The following is a 20,534-nucleotide window of genomic DNA, read 5'->3' on the forward strand; positions in this document are numbered from 1 at the left end:
AAGGTGATTCCAATTGGATAGATAGTCAACATGTAGAATCATTGACACTTCAACACAGAAGGAGACCACTTAGTCCACCGTGCCTATACCGATGCTAGCTCCACACCGGAATTTCCTAAAAGGTTTTGGCATAACTATGACGAGAGAGTGGAGTTGCATTACTAATTTCTGAGGAAATTCATGCATAACTGTTTTATGCTGAAACATCGCTATGCGTGGATTTTCTTGATCGTGTGCACCAAATCCGCACTTGTCTCATTAACGTGTCTCCGCACCTAAAGCAAAAGACCAGAGAACGTGAGTTTCCTGCAGTTACAGCAGTCTCAATTGCTGTAAATTTACACCCAAACATTTAGGTGCAGCAGGGCCCAAAGTTACGATTTCTGGTGGTTTATAACAATTTAAAGAATCATAGAATCATTATAGCACAGTCGGAGGCCATTTGGCCCGTTGAGTCCATACCAACTCTCTGCAAGAACACCGTAGCTAGTCCCATTCCCCCATAGCCCTGAAAATGTTTTCCTTCAGGTACTTATCCTTTTGAAAGCAACAATTGAATCTGCTTCCACCACCCTTTCAGGCAGTGCATTCCAGATCATAACCACTCGCTGCGTAAAAAAGTATTTCCGCATGTCGCCTTTGGATCGTCTGCCAATCACAGTAAATCACAGACCTCTGGTTCTCGACCCTTCCATCAATGGGAAAAGTTTCTCCCTACCTACTCTGCCCAGACCACTCATGATTTTGAACATCTCCAGCAAATCTCCTCTCAACCTTCTCTGCTCTAAGGAGAACAACCCCAACTTCTCCAGTCTATCCACGTAACTGAAATCCCTCATCCCTGGAACCATTCTTGTAAATCTTTTCTGCACCCTCTCTAAAGCCTTCAGGTCCTTCCTAAAGTGCGGTGCCCAGAATTGGACACAATACTTTAGTTGCCGTCGACCAAGTGTTTTATGCAGGTTCGTCATAACTTCCTTGCTTTTGTACTCTGGGCCTTTATTTATAAAGTCCAGTATCCTGTATGCTTTTTTAAACATTGGAAGGCACTGCGCTGGTTATGGGATAGGAGGGGGAAAGTCGAGTACAGTTCTTGCTCCAGATTGGTGTCCATAAACCTTAACTGGAAAGTGAGCATGGATAAAGAAAGCATTTATATAGCACCTTTCACGACTGCAGGACGTCCCAAGTCACTTTACAGCCAATGAAAGACTTTTTAGTGTAGTCACTGTTGTAATGTAAGAAACGTGGCAGCCAATTTGTGCACAGCAAGGTCCCACAAACAGCAATGTGATAAATGACCAGTTAACCTGCTTTTAGGTGTTGGTTGAGAGATAAATATTGGTCAGGAAACCAGGGAGAACTCCCCTGCTCTTCCTTGAAATAGTGCCTTGGGATCTTTTATGTCTACCTGAGAGGGAAGACTTGGGTTAACATCTCATCTGAAAGACGCCACCTCTGATAGCGCAGCACTCCCTCAATGCTGCACTGGGAGTGTCAGCTTAGATTTGTGCTCAAGTCTCTGGACTGAGACTTGAATCCGTGACCTTGTTACTAAGAGGCTTGTTATGTTGGGTGTGTTGGAAAGCCTGATAATGCGCTTCAGGCTAGTATGAGAAGGATTGTCATTTTGGTGAGGTACTAGATGGCTGCTGCTGTTTGTGAAATCATAGCCCAGCGTAAGTTCAGGAACAGAGAGGAGAAAAAATAGTTCCTTTTTGGTCTCTTTAATTTCTGACATATATAATTGCAATAACAGTGTTGAGGACAAAGTTACCGGGTGGGGAAATTAAGCTGGCATTAGTGCAGCTGTCAGCAGGATAATTGCTTGTTTATGTGAGCACTCAGAAGTTCATCGTTAAAAAATTCCCACCGGTAGAACAAGCCTCCAATGTCTCCCGTTGGTTACCCAAATTTTATGGAGCAAGGATAAATAGCAAAAGATCAAGCGCATTTTCTCCCCAGCACCTCCATGTGTGTTTGTAATTGGCACTTGTAATGTATTTGCTTCATGGGTTCTTTGCTTAAGAATTCATAGCAACACATTGCTAGTAAGAACTAGTTGATTTATTAACAAAGGTTGAACAATCACACGATACATTACCAGTTTATCCATTCGGCTCACAACAGCATATCTCATTGTGGATGACCGAGACTCAACTGACTGGGGTTTTATTGAGTCTTGTGAACATCACGTGACTGGCTAAGCCACTCACAATGCAACAGCTCTACAACTATTTTTGTAGAAAACAAATAATCAAGTGTCCCCTGATTAAAGCAGCGGACACACTCCAAAAGCTTTTCAAGTGCTCCCCCCTTTTTTTTGAGGGAACTAAAACACAAATTATTACCAGTGCCCCCTTGGGAAAAAAGAGTGGGGCACTAAAAGCGATAATTTAAACAAATTAAATTTTAGACATTAAAATCAAATTAAAATTTGGTTGCCGGGGGTGATGATGCACTCCAGTCCCTCCAGCGCTCATCTCTCGCGGAAGGCCGAGAGCATACCGGTAGACATCGCGTGCTCCATCTCCAGGGACACCCTGGCTCGGAGGTAACCGTCGAAGAGAGGCTGGCAGTCTGGCTGAATGACCGCCTGCTGCCTGCACCAGTTGATAGCCCCCTTGGCCGTGCCCAGGAGAAGTCCTACGAGGAGGCCTTCCGACCTGCCCGCTCCCCTCTGCACAGGGTGCCCAAAGATCAGGAGTGTGGGACTGAAGTTCAACCAGAATTTGAGGAGCAGCCGCTTCAAATAATGGAACAGAGGTTGCAACCTCTTACATTAAATAAAAGCATGGAACACGGACTCTTCCAGACCGCAGAAGTTGCAGGCGGCCTGGGAGCCCGTGAACTGACTTAAAAACTTATTGCACGGGACTGCTCCATGCAACACCCTCCAGGCCAAGTCCCCAATACATAGAAGGAGGACGCCCGTGTAGAGTGCACTCCAATGGGGACCCCCGCCTCCTCCGGACGGCAAGATGGTGCGCCATGGTGTGTCTGGATGGCAGACGAGGATGGCAACGTGGAGTGTGTGCAAGAGCAGCCCATACAGGAAACCCATCCTCGCAAAACTGAAAGGCACAGAGGGGATTAACTCGAGGAGGCTCAACCTTGTGAGGCGCCTGCTCCCGAGGGAGGTTTCTGGGCTTGGTGCCGATGAGGAATTCTGTCTGGTAGGGGTCAGTTTGGACGGGATCTCCCCACATGCTTGAGCCTCCTCGACACACCTAACGGAGTCAGGACCCAACGCTGTTTTTAGCGATTCGATGGCATTGGCCGCGCAGCGGACGTCGGCCCAGTTTAGGCGCCGTGCCAGCATGTCTGGCACCATCCAGCCCGCTCCTCCACAATCGAGCAGGTCCCTGACCCTGGTTACCTCACCAGCCACAGCCCTCTCTTCCGCCTGCCACTAAAATCTCGGTCGTGTAGGGACGGATTCCTGGGCAGCGGCTCCTGCAGGACAGCCGCCACTCCAGACAGTGGAGAGCTGCGCTTGGTGGCGACTCTGTTCCAGGCCCTGATGAGTTCCTGGTAAAATACAGACAGCCCCCGCATGGCGGTCCTGTCACACCCCAGGCTCACAAACAGAAGCTACCTGTCGTAATTGAGGCTGTACTGCTGGCGGAAGAAATATGTCGCCAGCGCACGCCACCTAGGAGGGCTCGATGTGTAGGTATCTCTGCAGGGTCTGAAGACAGAAAGTCGCATGCTGGGTGCTGATGTACACCAACGCTTGTCCGCCCTCCCTAAGCGCAACAGCTCTACAACTCTTTTGGTTGGTTGTAATCAAATTAACCAATTAATCAAGTGCCCCCTGATCTGGGGCAACAGCTCTACACTATTTTGATTGGAAACAATAAATAAACAGATCAAGTGCTCCCTGATCTGGGGGACACTCCAAGCATTTTTCAAGGCCCTTTTTTGATATTTTTGGGGAGGGCGTTTTATTGTGTTTTTTAATGGGTTTTTTTGGACACTAAAATCATACATTATGCAAGTGCCCCTTGAAAAAGGGGAGGGGGACACTAAAACAAATTAAACTTTAAAACATATAAAATCAAATTAAAATTTGGTTGCCGGGGGTGATGATGCACTCCAGTCCCTCCGGCGCCCACTTCTCACGGAAGGCCGCGAGCGTACCGGTGGACACCGCGTGCTCCATTTCCAAGGACACCCTGGCTCGAATGTAACCGCGGAAGAGAGGCAGGCAATCAGGCTGAACGACCCCCTCGACCGCCCGCTGCCTGGACCGGCTGATGGCACCCTTGGCCGTACCCAGGAGCAGTTCTACGAGGAGGCCTTGGGACCTACCCCCGCTCCCCTCTGCACAGGGTGCCCAAAGATCAGGAGCGTGGGACTGAAGTGCAGCCAGAATTTCAGGAGCAGCCCCTTTAAATAGTGGAACAGGGGCTGCAACCTCAACAGCTCTACAACTCTTTTAGAGTAAACAAAATAAACATTAGGTCAAGTGCCCCCCGATCTGGGGGACACTCCAAACATTTCCCAAGGCCCTTTTTTTTTTGTATTTTTGTAGTTTTTTTGGGGGCTCTAAAATCATAATTTACAAGTGCCCCCTATAAAAGGGGAGGGGGACACTAAAACTGGCATTTAAAACAAATTAAACTTTAAAACATATAAAATCAAATTAAAATTTGGTTGCCGGAGATAATAATGCACTCCAGTCACTCCGGTGCCCACCTCTCGCGGAAGGCCGCGAGCGTACCTGTGGACACCGCGTGCTCCATCTCTAAGGACATCCTGGCCCGGATGTAGGCGCGGAAGAGAGGCAGGCTGAACGACCCCCTCAACCGCCCGCTGCCTGGACCGGCTGATGGCACCCTTGTCCGTGCCCAGGAGCAGTCCTACGAGGAGGCCTTGGGACCTACCCGCTCCCCTCTACACAGGGTGCCCAAAGATCAGCAGTGTGGGACTGAAGTGCAGCCAGAATTTCAGCAGCAGCCCCTTTAAATAGTGGAACAGGGGCTGCAACCTTAACAGCTCTACAAACCTGTGAGCATACTCACAGGTGCATACGTTACAGCACTGTTCTGATTTTATCCCATAGTTCCTGTTTGTAGCAGAACTGGTTCGATTTTGAAAGCCTTGTTCACGCTCAAAAAAGTGATGATTCCTTGAACCTTTCTTTATTGCAACAAGTAACTTGGGATTGGGAGCCATTCTGTTTGTGGCCTTGTAGAAAAAAGACTTTGGTCCATTCACCTTCACCTCGCTTTTCTCTTTCCTACCTCTACCCCAATTTGTCATTTAGATAAACAGAGGAAAAAACACTTTGTAAATACATTGAATCGGAAACTAAGATTAGAAATCGTGAAACAGTTGAGTGGAATCTTCCTATTTATACACTTGTTGCCAAAATTAATGAAAAACTATTTGTAATTTACATATGATAAGTCTAAGCGTTGTCCTGTTCATTTCAAGTTTTTGCATAATCCTAGTGATGGTGTTTATTGCCTCCATTTGACCATGCTTGGAAGAATGGTGGTGAAACTAAGTTACGAGGAATGGTTAGGAAGCTTTAAACAGATGAATACAAAGGCACCTTTCAGGGGTATAAGTGGAACAGAAAAGATTAACCCTGAACACTGCAGAAGAAGGGAAAACTGGTACAACTTGGTAAAAGGCAAGTTCAGGACTGATGTCAAGCAGCACTACTTCATGCAAAGAGTAATCCATGCCTGGAATGATCAACAGTGTAAGGTAGTGGATGCAATTAGATGCTGTAAAGGGGGACATTGTAGATTTTTAGGCAAGAATGAGCTTGGTGGATTGAATTAAATCCCTCATCTGTATTTTGTTTGATGGATGCGCCAAAGTGGCATTAGAGTAACGTAGACGGAAAATCAGCACTACCGAAAACATTGGGTTTTTGTTTCGTTTATCGCCTCTCACAGGAGATCACATGATTTTGGAATAGTGTGGTCTATATACTATGATGCATAAGGCACGCTATTTGTGTGGGACAGGCTGGATGGACCAGAGGGTCTTTTCCTATCCGTCATTATTTGTATGCTCATTGTTGCTTAAAATCTATTTGATGCTGCTTTGTCTGCTTCCATGTTGTCTTAATGGGAAACACTCCAGAATGTCCCAGGTGTTTAACTTTGATCTGTGGTTCGTGTGGAGGGCAGTGTCCTAGGCCGAACCATCTTCTGCTGCTTCATCAATGACCTTCCCTCCATCATAAGATCAGGAGTGGTGATGTTCACTGATGATTACACAGTGGTCAGTTCTATTCGCAACTCCTCAGATAATCAGTCTTTTTCAGCATGCAACAAGACCTGGACCACATTCAGGCTTAGGCTGTTAAGTGGCAAGCAACATTTGTGCCACACAAGTGCCAGGCAATGATCATCTCCAACAAGAGAAAGTCTAACCACCTCCCCTTGACATTCAACGGTATTACCATTGTCAAATCCCCCACCATCAACATCTCGAGGGTCACCATTGGACCAGCAACATAAATACTGTGGGTATAAGAGGTGAGAGGCTGGGTATTCTGTGGCGAATGTCTCACCTCCTGACTCCCCAAAGCCTTTCTACCATCTATAAGGCACAAGTCAGGAGTGTGATGGAATATTTTTTACTTGCCTGGATGAGTGCAGCCCCAACAACACTCCAAAGCTCGACACCATCCAGGACAAAGCAGACCATTTGATTGGCAATCCATCCACCAATTTAAACATTCACTCTCGCCACCACCGGTGCACCGTGTCTGCAGTGTGTACCATCTACAAAATGTATTGCAGCAACTCATCAAAGCTTCTTCAATAGCACCTCCCAAACCCGCAACTTCTACTACCTAGAAGGACAAGGGCAGCAGGCGCATGGGATCACCATCGCCTGCAAGTTCCCCTTCAAGTCACACACCATCCTGATTTGAAATATACTGCTGTTTCTTCATCACTGGCTCAAAATCCTGGAACTCCCTCCCTAATAACACTTTGAGAGTACCTTCACCACACGGAATGCATCGGTTCAAGAGACAGCTCACCACCAACTTCTGAAAGAAATAGGGTTGACCAATAAATGCTGGCCTTGCCAATGATGGCCACATACCATGAATGAATAAAAAAAAGTTAGCTGATCGCTGGGTGCAGTTGGGGTGATACAGTTGGTTTCATTGACACTCGGTTAGGGAGAAGGGCAAAGTTTGGGTTTCCACCCTTAATTGCTTAACAGTGGCATTTTCTGGAACGTGGTTGTGTGTGGGTGTTACATGAGCACAAGTTTGGGGCTCAGCTGTGTTGTCCTCTCTGGTGAACTAGCCTCACTGCTCACTGTATCAGTTCACCAGTAAGGACTGCCATGTGGAGTGAGATTATGGTGTGTACTTGTTTTTTTTCTATTCTTTGCCTTCATCCTCCAATTACAGGTTTGTGTTTTGGGAAAGAAAGCATTTGGGTTAAAGCCTAGGACCATCCAGATGAGATGCCAGCACTGCAAAACCTTCTTGGCCTGATAAAAATTTACACTAAACCCGAGCAACACTGTATTTAATGACCTTTTTTTTGAAAAGGTCAAAATTTACATGCTATGGCATTAAGATTAGTGTACCCTAGACATGGGGGGACAATTTGCTTCAAGACTCATAACCTCTCTTTTGGAGAAGAACGATCACTCAAATTCTCGCTGATTACGAATGAGCCAGTATTCCCGTAATGTACATCCTCTTTTTTTTCTGTCATTTCTCACTTCCTTTTCTGAAGATGGTGACTCTTGATTGGTGTATGATTTATTCGGGAACCAAACACTTTCTGATACTAGTGTCAGCTGTGGCTCAATGGGTAGCTCTCTTGCCTCTGAGTCAGAAGGTTGTGGATTCAAATCCCACTCCAGAGACTTGAGCATAAAAATTTAGGCTGATATTCCAGTGCATGACTGAGGGGGTGCTGCACTGTTGGAGGTGTCTATTGTATGCAATGTTAAACCCAGGTCCTTTCTGCCCTCTCAGGTGGATGTAAAAAAATCCCATGGCACTATTGTGAAGAGTAGGGGAGCTCTCCCCATGTCCTGGTCAATATTTATCCCTCAACTAACATCACTAAAACAGATCATCTGGTCATTATTACATTGCTGTATGCGAGTCCTTGCTGTGTGCAATTTGACCACCGTGTTTCCTACACTACAACAGTGACTACATTTCAAAAATACTTCATTGGCTGTGAAGCGCTTTGGGATGTCCTCAGGTCATGAAAGTTGTTATATCAATGCAAGTCTTTCTTTTTTTTCTTTGCTAAAGAAGCGATTGTAAGCCTAGATGTTGAGTGTTGGCAGACTAATTTGACTTTGGGGGTATGGAAAGGACAGTGGGTGGAGGGAAAGGCATTAGATTGACCTTAGACTCTGTCTTTGTATTACTCCTTCAACAAGGATAGTGATCAGAACTGGAAGTCTCGTTTTTTATTTCTACCATCCCCACCGTAAACCTTTGCTAAGCTCCTGATCTTAATCTGCACCAAGGAGATGGATGCAAAATCGAGTCAATAGCATGTCCCATGGCTGGCTTGATGGGGCCATTCTACCTGGGTGGTGCCTCATGCCTCGTGACACTGAGCCAAAAGGGCACTGGCAATAGCTTGAGGGCTTGACAATAGAGGCAGAAGTCAGGGCTGAACTGAAGAGCCAAAGGTACTATTTCTACAGCTGGTCTTGTCACGTTGTCCACCTGCTTAATATTCTGACATTTTTACAGGCCCTTCATGCCATTCATACATTGTGTGTTCATTTTTGTTTTATTGCTTGCTGAGAAATGCAAGAACAGCATTTGCCAAAAGGGTAAAAGACTAGTCAAATTAGTCGTCTCAGTGTTCTTGTCATCGTATTACCAAAATTATATATCTTCCCCTGTCGTCCAAAGCACGCTCAACACGCTTATGACTGTCATCACAATGTCAGCAGTGGAATTAAAATGCTCCATGTGTGACAGAGAGTTGAGCTTCAGTCTACCAGGAAGGAGTGACCTGCAATTTAATCCAGGCTGAGAGATGGAGGTTGAGGTGAGGCTCGACAGAGGATATGCATTGCTCAGGAAATAAGAGTTATCAGATTTGGTTTTTTTTCATGTATTCTGTATTCTACTTGCTTAAAAAAATGATAATTAGACACAATGCTTGTGTGCATTCAAAGGAATCCCTTTGTTGGAGTTAGTGTGGCTTAGATAGAATTGGGAGTGAACTATAACCTGAGGGCTGGCAATTTTTTTTAATGCATTATAGTGTTGTGGGCATCGCTGGTAAGGCTGCTATGTATTGCCCATTCCTAGCTTCCTCGAGAAGGCGGTGATGGGACCTCTTGAACCGCTGCAGTCCTCCTGGTGATTCTTGTTATTCTTTGTAGCAGCTTGATACAATTCAGTAGCTCACTAGGCCAGGTCAGAGGGCAGTTAAAAGTCAACCATGTTGGTGTGGGACTGGAATCACATATAGGCCAGTTCGGATAAGGAAGTCAAGTTTCTTCCCTAAAGGACATTAGTGAAGTAGTTGGGTTCTTACAACAATAAAAAGAAAGTAATTCTTGGATTTGTATAGTGCCTTTCACGGCCAACGGATGTCTCAAAGCGCTTTTCAGCCAATGACGTACTTTTGGAGTGTAGTCACTTTTGTAATGTGGGAAATGCGGCAGCCAATTTGAGCACAAGCAAACTTCCACAAACAGCAATGTAATAATGACCAGATAATCTGTTTTTTTGTTATGTTGATTGAGGGATAAATATTGGCCAGGACACCGCGGATAACTCCCCTGCTCTTTTTCAAAATAGTGGCCATGGGATCTTTTACGTTCACTTTGAGGGAGCAGACGGGGCCTCGATTTAACGTCTCATCCGAAAGACGGCACCTCCGTCAGTGCAGCGCTCCCTCAGTACTGCACTTTTTTTGTGCTCATGGCTCTGGAGTGGGATGCCGTACTACGTTAAAGGTGCTCTGTCAATGCAAATCTCTTTTTCTTTTAGTTTTAAGTTTTTAAATGTTTTTTTTAAATTCTTCCTAAAAAGACAAAATGTAACTACTTAATCTGGATTAGCTGTGTTTCACTTTCCTCACGATGTGTTTTTCTTGTGTTTATCTCTACTTTATTCCATTTGTAAGTGTTCTGTTAATTGCTGATATTATTGTTCCAATAGGTGAACGGCATTGATATAACTGGGAAGGCTCAGGAGGAGCTGGTTGCTATGCTGCGTAGTACTAAACATGGAGAAACTGTTGCTCTCGTGGTGGCCCGTCAGGAAGATATCTTCGTACCTCGAGAATTGGTAATATATATTGACTTTTTGTTTAAAAAGCAGGAGTTATGCATATATCACATGACTCATACAAGAAGTGTGAAGCATTTCTTCACACAAGAGATAGTTTAAATCTGAAACTCTCTTCCCCCAAGAAGATATTGAATCCAGGTATAATGAAAATTTAAAAACTGAGATTGATAGATTTTTGTTAGGCAGGGTTTTTAAGGATTACAGATCCAAGGCGGGTAGGTGGAGTTAACATATAGATCAGCCATGATCTAACTGAATGATGGAACGGGCTGGAGGAGCTGAATAGCCTATTCATATGACTCAAATTGTAGTAATAGCTTTATGATATGCACACGTGTGTGCTAGTATGTTTCATCATGTATGTTTCTCAGCAGTATGTTGCTGGAAAACACAGGCCACGCAGCATTGTGACCTAGAATCCCTCCGCTCTCCCGTTACTGTTATCCTTGATAGAGTGCAACATCCCCACTGACACCTGGGAATCCCTGGTCAAAGACCACCCTAAGTGGAGGAAGAGCATCTGGAGGGCGCTGAGCACCTCGAATCTCGTCACCGAGAGCGTGCAGAAAACAAGCGCAGGCAGAGGAGTGTATGGCAAACCAGACTCCCCACCCACCCTTTCCTTCAACGACTGTCTGTCCCACCTATGACAGAAGCTGTAATTCCCATATTGGACTGTTCGGTTACCTGAGAACTCACTTTTAGAGTGGAAGCAAGTCTTCCTCGATTTCGAGGGACTGCCTATTATGATGATCTCTATGAATGTTTCACTTCGACCCGATATTCTGTACTGTACTCAGCTTGTCCATAATGGATAAAATTACTATATAATGTGAAAAATTCCAAATGTTTGATGATGGAGTTTCAGGAGGTAATTCAATCTCCGGGTTCTGCTGAAATTTTTAAATGACTTGAGATTTGCTTTTGTGATTTATGACATCACCTGAACTGCTGATCGAATTACTGCCTTCCAACTTATTACCAGACATTCTATTACCTTCTGCTTATTTCACAGTTTGACGTGCAATGTATTGAATGCATTTCTAATAGAAAATATAGTAATTATTAGAAAATATAGTATGTTATTTAGAGGTGCCTCCAGATAAAGAACTAAAAATACAGTGTGCACCTGAAAGCAAGATACATTTAGATGCATTATCAAGGTCACCTTTCTCTCTTTCTCTCTCTCTTCTCCCTTCCCTTTCTCTTTTCTTTTTATTCACACACACTCTTCATTTTATTTCTCTCTCTTGTTCATTTATCGCCCTAAACTTTTCCTTAGTGCCTTTGGATTCTGAAGCAGCCCAGCAGGATCCCTCCTGTTCTGTGGATTCACTTGCTTGTTTGTTGAATCTCTGTCTTTATTCTTATGCGCTTTTTCTGTCCATGGCTCTCTTTCTCTCGCCTCTTCTTGCATGAACTTCAGATTCTCCCATTCTGTTTCCAAATTTTATTTGTGTGAACAGCAGATGTGGGTGACCTTACTCTGAGCTAAATCCTACACGAGGAAGGAAGGAAAGGAAAGGATTTCCGACTTTTGTTTGGCTGTTTTTTTTATTATCTCCTGCAGGAGCATTTAAAAAAAAGTCTCTCTGTCTCTCCCCATCCTCTTCATTGTTTGTCTCCCTCCTTAAAATTTATTGCAGAGCAATCACTTTTCCTGGTCACGTGCTTATTGAGTTTGAAAGCCGCGGTATCCATTTTCTTTGTTTTGCTAAGATTTTTGTCTCAATATGATGCTTGCCACAGAGCCATTGAACAACTTTTTTTTGAAGATAACGAGACAAGGTATGGTGCAGCTGTGTTCAATGGTGCGAGGATAGAAGCAGTCAGGAGCACGGAGGATGATGACATTTATTATTGGTGTGAATGCTGGCTTTACTTGGTACAGCAAGTCACTTCAGCTGGGCTGAACATGTGTCCCTTCTTCCTACTGGGCGAAGAGCGGCACTAGATTGAGACCTAGGAACTAATCTTCCAACTGTATTTATGCTAAGTCAGCGTCCTCTGAGTGGTGAGCCCTCCAAATTATTTCCTCATTTCATTTCTGTTATGCATGTAAACTTTGCTTGTGTGTAAGACTTGCCACCAGAGGGCGCACCTGTTGGAGACCCAAGGGTCACCTGCACACCCCGGGCAAGCAGGTATAAAAGGCAGTCTACCATGCTGCTTCCGCACTCTGGAGTTACATTAAAGAGACCAAGGTCACAACAGTTTGAGCTTACATTATACAGTCTTGTGGATTTATTCTGAATATAACAAATGGCGATGAGTAACAGATCACAAACTTTCACGTGGTTATGGCTGCCATTGGTATTCTTGAGAAATTTGTTGAAGGTGATGATTGGGAAGCCTTCGTTGAGCATCTTGACCAGTACTTCATGGCCAAGGAGCTGGATACGGAAGATACCGCGGTCAAGCGCAGGGTGATTCTCCTCACCGTTTGTGGGTCCATGGCATACGGCCTCGTCAAAAATCTGCGAGCACCGACGAAACCAACGGACAAGACATATGCAGAGTTGTGCACACTGGTTCAGGAACATTTCAAGCTGAAGGAGAGCATCTTAATGGCCAGGTATCGCTTTTACACAAACTATCGCTCCGAGGGCCAGAACGTGGCGAGCTATGTCACCAACCTAAGACACCTTGCGGGACCGTGCAAATTTGCTGGATTTTTGGGGGAAATGTTGCGGGACATTTTCGTGTTTGGAATCGGCCACGAGGTCATTCTTCGCAAACTGCTGTCTGCCGAAGCCCCAGATCTGAGCAAGGCCATCACGATACCGAGGCTTTCATGTCCTCGAACGATAACACTAAACAGATATCTTTGCAGCATCGAAGCTCACCGGCAAGTACTGTGCATAAAATAACGCCTTCAGCAGGCAGAATGTACATGGCAGGGCCTTACACGCCTGTAGAGGCCAGACCTAGGATGACTTGGAGTCAGCTGTGGGGCGTGAATGCGAATCCATTAACACCATGTTGGCGCTGTGGGGGTAATCATAGAGACCATCAATGTTGATTCAAACACTACGTGTGCAAGGGCTGTGGAACAATGGGACACCTCCAGCGAATGTGTAAACGTACTGTGACTCACCACGTGGCAGAGTCGGCAGAAGATGACCGATCCGGCGCAGATCATGCTGACGAGTAAGAGAGGCAACTCAACCTGAGGCTGACGAGGAAGTGTATGGGGTACACACCTTCACCACCAAAAGCCCTCCGATAATGTTGAAAGTCAAATTAAACGGCATTCCAGTCTCTATGGAATTGGACACAGGGGCGAGTCAGTCAATTTTGAGCCAGAAAGCTTTTGAGAAACTGTGGGGCAACAAGGCACAAAGGCCAAAACTAAGCCCGATTCACACAAAGCTGCGCACGTACACCAGTGAGCTCATACCAGTCATTGGCAGTGCGGCAGTGAAGGTATCGTACAATGGAACTGTGCATGATTTATCACTGGATTGTACCAGGCGACGGCAGAAGCTGGCTAGGAAAGATCCGATGGAACTGGGACGACATCAAAGCACTGTCTTCAGTGGATGACGCCTCGTGCGCCCAAGTACTAAACAAATTCCCGTTGTTATTTGAGCCAGGCATCGGCAACTTCACAGGCGCCAAAGTGCAGATCCATCTAGTCCCTGATGCACGGCCCGTTCATCACAAGGCCCGAGCGGTTCCATATATGATGCGAGAGAAAGTCGAGATTAAGCTGGACAGACATCAACGAGAGGGAATCATATCGCCAGTCGAATTCAACGAGTGGGCCAGTCCAATTGTTGCATTGTTGAAAAGCGATGGGACGGTCAGAATCTGCGGGGACTACAAGATAACGATCAACCAAGTCTCGTTACAGGACCAGTACCCACTACCCAAAGTGGATGACATGTTCGCAACGCTAGCAGGGGGGAAGTCGTTCGCCAAGCTGGATCTCACCTCTGCTTACATGACACAGGAGCTGGCTGAACCTTCGAAAAAACTGACGTGCATCAACACGCACAAAGGACTGTTCATATACCACAGATGCTCTTTTGGGATTCGCTCGGCTGCGGCCATCTTCCAGAGGAACATGGAGAGTCTGCTGAAATCGGTTCCGCGCACCGTGGTGTTCCAAGACGACATCCTGATCACTGGTCACAACAGCACCAAACACTTCCACAACCTGGAAGAGGTTCTAAAGCGACTGGACAGAGTGGGATTCAAGCTGAAATGCTCCAAGTGTGTTTTCCTGGAGCCAGAGGTCGAATTTTTGGGGAGAAAGATTGCGGCGGATGGCATCAGACCCACGGATTCCAAGATAGAGGCCATCAAGAATGCACCCAGACCACAGAATGTGACGGAGCTGCGTTTGTTCCTGGGATTCCGCAACTATTTTGGTAACTTTCTACCTGGGTTGAGCATTTTGCTGGAACCTTTGCATTTGTTGCTACGCAAGGGTGATGACTGGGTTTGGGGTAAATCTCAAGAAAAAACCTTTAATAAGGCCAGAAGCTGTTCTAACAAGTTACTTGTATTGTATGACCGTGTAAACTTTTAGTACTAGCTTGTGATGCATCTTCGTACGGGATCGGATGTGTGTTACAGCAAGCCAATGTGTCAGGCAAACTGCAACCGGTTGCATCTGTGTCCAGTTTATCTAAGGCTGGAAGAGCCTATAGTATGGTTGAGAAAGAGGCATGAGTATACAGGGTTAAGAAAATGCACCAATACCGATTTGGACTCCGGTTCGAGCTCGAAACCGATCACAAATCGCTCATTTCGCTGTTCTCAGAAAGCAAAGGTATTAACACCAATGCTTCATCCCGCATCCAAAGATGGGCACTAACATTATCTGCGTATGACTATGTAATCCGCCACAGACCAGTCACTGAGAACTGTGCTGATGCTCTCAGTCGGCTACCATTGCCCACCACCGGGGTGGAAATGGCGCAACCCGCAGACTTGCTTCTTGTAATGGATGTTTTTGAGAGCGAGGGGTCACCCGTCATGGCTCGCCAGATCAGGACCTGGACTAGCCAGGACCCTGTGCTATCACTAGTAAAAAGCTGCGTCCTTAATGGGAGCTGGTCAGCTGTTCCCGGGGAAATGCAAGATGAAATTAAGCCGTTTTACCGATGCAAGGATGAAATGTCCATCCATTCGGATTGTCTCCTATGGGGGAATCGTTTGGTTTTTCCAAAAAAAGGCAGGGAAACGTTTATACACAGTACCCACCCAGGCATAGCCATGATGAAGGCTATCGCCAGGTCGCACGTTTGGTGGCCCGGCATTGACTCGGAATTGGAGTCATGCGTACACAAATGTAATACTTTCTCACAGTTGAGCAATGCACCAAGAAAGGTCCCACTGAGTCTGTGGTCATGGCCCTCAAAACCGTGGTCTAGGGATCACGTACATTTCGCTGGCCCCTTTCTAGGAAAGATGTTTCTTGTAGCAGTGGATGCTTACTCTAAATGAATTGAATGTAGAATAATGTCATCATGTACATCCACTGCCACCATTGAAAGCCTCTGTGCCATGTTCGTCACCCATGGTTTGCCCGACGTCCTTTTTAGTGATAATGGACCATGTTTCACAAGTTCGGAGTTCAACGAGTTCGTGACCCGCAATGGCATCAAGCATGTCAGGCCCATTTAAGCCCGCATCCAATGGTGAAGCGGAATGGGCAGTCCAAACTATCCAGCAGAGTTTGAAATGCATGACGGACGGTTCCCTGCAGACCCGGTTATCTTGGGTTCTGCTCAGCTACCGGATGCGACCCCATTCGCTTACTGGTGTTCTCCCTGCAGAATTGTTAATGAAGAGAGCACTCAAAACCAGGCTCTCCTTAGTCCACCCAGATCTCAATGATCATGTAGAAACCCGGCGTCACCGGCATAAATGTACCACGATCGCGTGGCTGTATCGTGTGGCATTGAGGTTAATGACCCTGTGTTTGTTCTTAACTACGGCCATGGTCCTAATGGGTTGCTGGCACTGTTTTAGCTAAGGAGGGCAATAGTGTTTGTTGTCAAACTTTTGAATGGACAAACATGCAGAAAGCATTTGGATCAGACCAAACTGCGATTCACTGACAACCAAGAACAGTTTGAAGAGGACATTACCATCATTGATCCACAAACACACACCCAACCAGCAATCAACCTCGCTGTCAACCACGAGGATGAACCCACCATGCCCGACAGTCCGCTCAGACCAGCTGCGTTGCAGTGCAGCAATGATCTGACCAACTCACCCATGCCAGGACTTCAACTCAGGCAATCAACCCGGGAACGTAGAGCCCCGGATCGCCTCAACTTGTAAATAACTTGTATATAAGGGTTGGGGGGGGCGGGCGGAGGTGGATGTTATGTATGTAAACTTTACTAGTGTGTAAGACTTGCCACCAGGGAGCGCAACTGTTGGAGACCGAAGGGTCACCTGCACACCCTGGGCAAGCAGGTATAAAAGGCAGTCCACCATGCTGCTTCCTCACTCTGGAGTTACATTAAATAGACCAAGGTCACAACAGTTGGAGCTTACAGTATACAGTCTTGTGGAGTTATTCTGAACATAACACAGAAAATAGGTGCAGGAGCAGGCCATTCGGCCCTTCGAGCCTGCACCACCATTAAATATGATCATGGCTGATCATGCAACTTCAGTACCCCACTCCTGCCTTCTCTCCATACCCCCTGATTCCTTTAGCCATAAGGGCCACATCTAACCCCCTTTTGAATATATCTAACGAACTGGACTCAACAACTTTCTGTGGTAGAGAATTCAATAGGTTCACAATTTTCTGGGGGAAAAAGTTTCTCCTCATCTCTGTCCTAGATGGCTTACCCCTTATCCTTGGACTGTGACCTCCTGGTTCTGGACTTCCCCAACATCGGGAACATTCTTCCTGCATCTAACCTGTCCAATCCCGTCAGAATTTTATATGCTTCGATGAGATCCCCTCTCATTCATCTAAATTCCAGTGAATATAAGCCTAGTCGATCCAGTCTTTCTTCGTATGTCAGTCCTGCCATCCCAGGAATCAGTCTGGTGATCCCTCGCTGCACTCCTTCAATAGCAAGAATGTCCTTTCTCACATTAGGAGACCAAAACTGCACACAATATAGTGAACAGTGAGGAGGAGTGTGATAGACTTCAGGAAGACAGACAAGCAAGTGAAGTAGGTGGATATGTGGCAGATGAAATTTGGTGTGGTCTCACCAAGGCCTTGTACAACTGCAGCAAAACTTTCCTGCTCCAATACTCAAATCCTCTCGCTATGAAGACCAACATGCCATTTGCTTTCTTTACTGCCTGCTGTATCTGCATGCCTACTTTCACTGACTGATGTACCATGACACCCAGGTCTCATTGCACCTCCCCTTTTACTAATCTGTTACCATTCAAATAATCTGCCTTCCTGTTTTTGCCACCAAAGTGGATAACCTTACACTTATCCACATTATACTGCATCTGCCATGCATTTGCCCACTCACTGAACCTGTCCAAGTCACCCTGCAGCCTCTTCGCATCCTCCTCACAGCTCACACTGTCACCCAGCTTCGTGTCATCTGCAAACTTGGAGATATTCCATTCAATTCCTTCGTCTAAATCATTAATATATATTGTAAATAGCTGGGGTCCCAGCACTGAACCTTGCGGTACCCCACTAGTCACTGCCTGCCATTCTGAAAAGGGCCCATTTATTCCCACTCTTTGCTTCCTATCTGCCAACCGGTTCTCTATCCATGTCAACATATTACCCCCAATCCCATGTGCCTTAATTTTGCACACTAATCTCTTGTGTGGGACCTTGTCAAAAGCCTTTTGAAAGTCCAAATACACCACATCCACTGGTTCCCCCTTATCCACTCTACTAGTTACATCCTCAAAAAATTCTAGAAGATTTGTCAAGCATTATTTCCTTTTCATAATTCCATGCTGACTTGGACCGATCCTGTCACTGCTTTCCAAATGCGCTGCTATTACATCTTTAATAATTAATTCCAGCATTTTCCCCACTACCGATGTCAGGCTAACCGGTCTATAATTCCCTGTTTTCTTTCTCTTGTAAACAGTGGGGTTACATTAGCTACCGTCCAATCCATAGGAACTGATCCAGAGTCCATGGAATGTTAGTAAATGACCACCAATGCATCTACTATTTCTAGGGCCACTTTTTTAAGTACTCTGGGATGCAGACTATCAGGCCCTGGTTTTATTCGGCCTTCAATCCTATGCATTTCCCTAACACAATTTCCTGACTATTAAGGATTTACCTCAGTTCCTCCTTCTCGCTAGACCCTCGGTCCACTAGTATTTTCGGGAGGTTATTCATGCCTTCCTTAGTGAAGACACTAAGTTGGGTGGCAGTGTGAGCTGCGAGGAGGATGCTGTGAGGCTGCAGAGCGACTTGGATAGGTTAGGTGAGTGGGCAAATGCATGGCAGATGAAGTATAATGTGGATAAATGTGAGGTTATCCACTTTGGTGGTAAAAACAGAGAGACAGACTATTATCTGAATGGTGACAGATTAGGAAAAGGGGAGGTGCAAAGAGACCTGGGTGTCATGGTACATCAGTCATTGAAGGTTGGCATGCAGGTGCAGCAGGCGGTTAAGAAAGCAAATGGCATGTTGGCCTTCATAGCAAGGGGATTTGAGTACAGGGGCAGGGAGGTGTTGCTACAGTTGTACAGGGCATTGGTGAGGCCACACCTGGAGTATTGTGTACAGTTTTGGTCTCCTAACCTGAGGAAGGACATTCTTGCTATTGAGGGAGTGCAGCGAAGGTTCACCAGACTGATTCCCGGGATGGCGGGACTGACCTATCAAGAAAGACTGGATCAACTGGGCTTGTATTCACTGGAGTTCAGAAGAATGAGAGGGGACCTCATAGAAACATATAAAATTCTGACGGGGTTAGACAGGTTAGATGCAGGAAGAATGTTTCCAATGTTGGGGAAGTCCAGAACCAGGGGTCACAGTCTAAGGATAAGGGGTAAGCCATTTAGGACCGAGATGCGGAGGAACTTCTTCACCCAGAGAGTGGTGAACCTGTGGAATTCTCTACCACAGAAAGTAGTTGAGGCCAATTCACTAAATATATTCAAAAAGGAGTTAGATGAGGTCCTTACTGCTAGGGGGATCAAGGGGTATGGCGAGAAAGCAGGAATGGGGTACTGAAGTTGAATGTTCAGCCATGAACTCATTGAATGGCGGTGCAGGCTAGAAGGGCCGAATGGCCTACTCCTGCACCTATTTTCTATGTTTCTATGTTTCTATGACAGAACCAAAGTAGTTGTTCAATTGGTCTGCCATTTTGAATTCGCCTGATTCTGACTGCAAGGGACCTACATTAGTCTTCACTAATCTTTTTCTCTTCACATATCTATAGAAGTTTTTGCAGTCAGTTTTTATGTTCCCTGCAAGCTTACTCTCATACTCTATTTCCCCCCTCCTAACTAAACCCTTAGTCCTCCTCTGCTAAATTCTAAATTTGTCCCAGTCCTCAGGTTTGCTGCTTTTTCTGGTCAATTTATATGCTTCTTCCTTGGATTTAACACTATTCCTAATTTCCCTTGTTAGCCACGGTTGAGCCACCTTCCCCGTTTTATTTTTACGCCAGACAGGGATGTACAATTGTTGTAGTTCATCCATGTGATCTTTAAATGTCTGCCATTGCCTATCTACCATCAACCCTTTAAGTGTCATTCGCCAGTCTATCCTATCCAATTCACGTCTCATACCATTGAAGTTATCTTTCTTTAAGTTCAGGATCCTAGTCTCTGAATTATCTGTGTCACTCTCCATCTTAATGAAGAATTCTACCATATTATGGTCACTCTTTCCCAAGGGGCCTCGCACGACAAGATTGCTAATTAATCCTCTCTCAATACACAAGACCCAGTCTAGGATGGCCTGCTCTCTCATTAGTTCCTCGACATATTGGTCTAGAAAACCATCCCTTATACACTCCAGGAAATCCTCCTCCACCGTATTGCTACCAGTTTGGTTAACCCCAATCTATGTGTAAATTAAAGTCACCCATGATTACTGCTGTACCTTTATTGCACGCATCCCTAATTTCCTGTTTGATGCCATCCCCAACCTCACTACTACTGTTTGGTGGTCTGTACGCAACTCCCACTAACGTTTTCTGCCCTTTGGTATTTTGCAGCTCTACCCATATAGATTCCACATCATCCAAGTTAATGGCTTTCCTTACTATTGCGTTAATCTCCTCTTTAACCAGTAACGCTACCCCACCTCCTTTTCCTT

The 20,534-nt window shown here is 45.7% G+C and overlaps 1 protein-coding gene across 4 annotated transcripts in view; it reads left to right on the forward strand.

Moving 5' to 3' along the window:
* LOC139260068 (partitioning defective 3 homolog B-like) overlaps window positions 1-20,534 on the forward strand; it is a 1,396,127-nt gene that overhangs the window by 630,862 nt on the left and 744,731 nt on the right. For all 4 annotated transcript variants that reach the window (XM_070876196.1, XM_070876197.1, XM_070876199.1 and 1 more), the window contains one exon: window positions 10,145-10,273. In XM_070876196.1, coding sequence (XP_070732297.1) covers window positions 10,145-10,273 — 129 coding nt within the window. The remainder of the gene's footprint in view (window positions 1-10,144; window positions 10,274-20,534) is intronic.

Source organism: Pristiophorus japonicus, chromosome 3 (assembly GCF_044704955.1).
Source record: "Pristiophorus japonicus isolate sPriJap1 chromosome 3, sPriJap1.hap1, whole genome shotgun sequence".
Classification (NCBI taxonomy): domain Eukaryota; kingdom Metazoa; phylum Chordata; class Chondrichthyes; family Pristiophoridae; genus Pristiophorus; species Pristiophorus japonicus.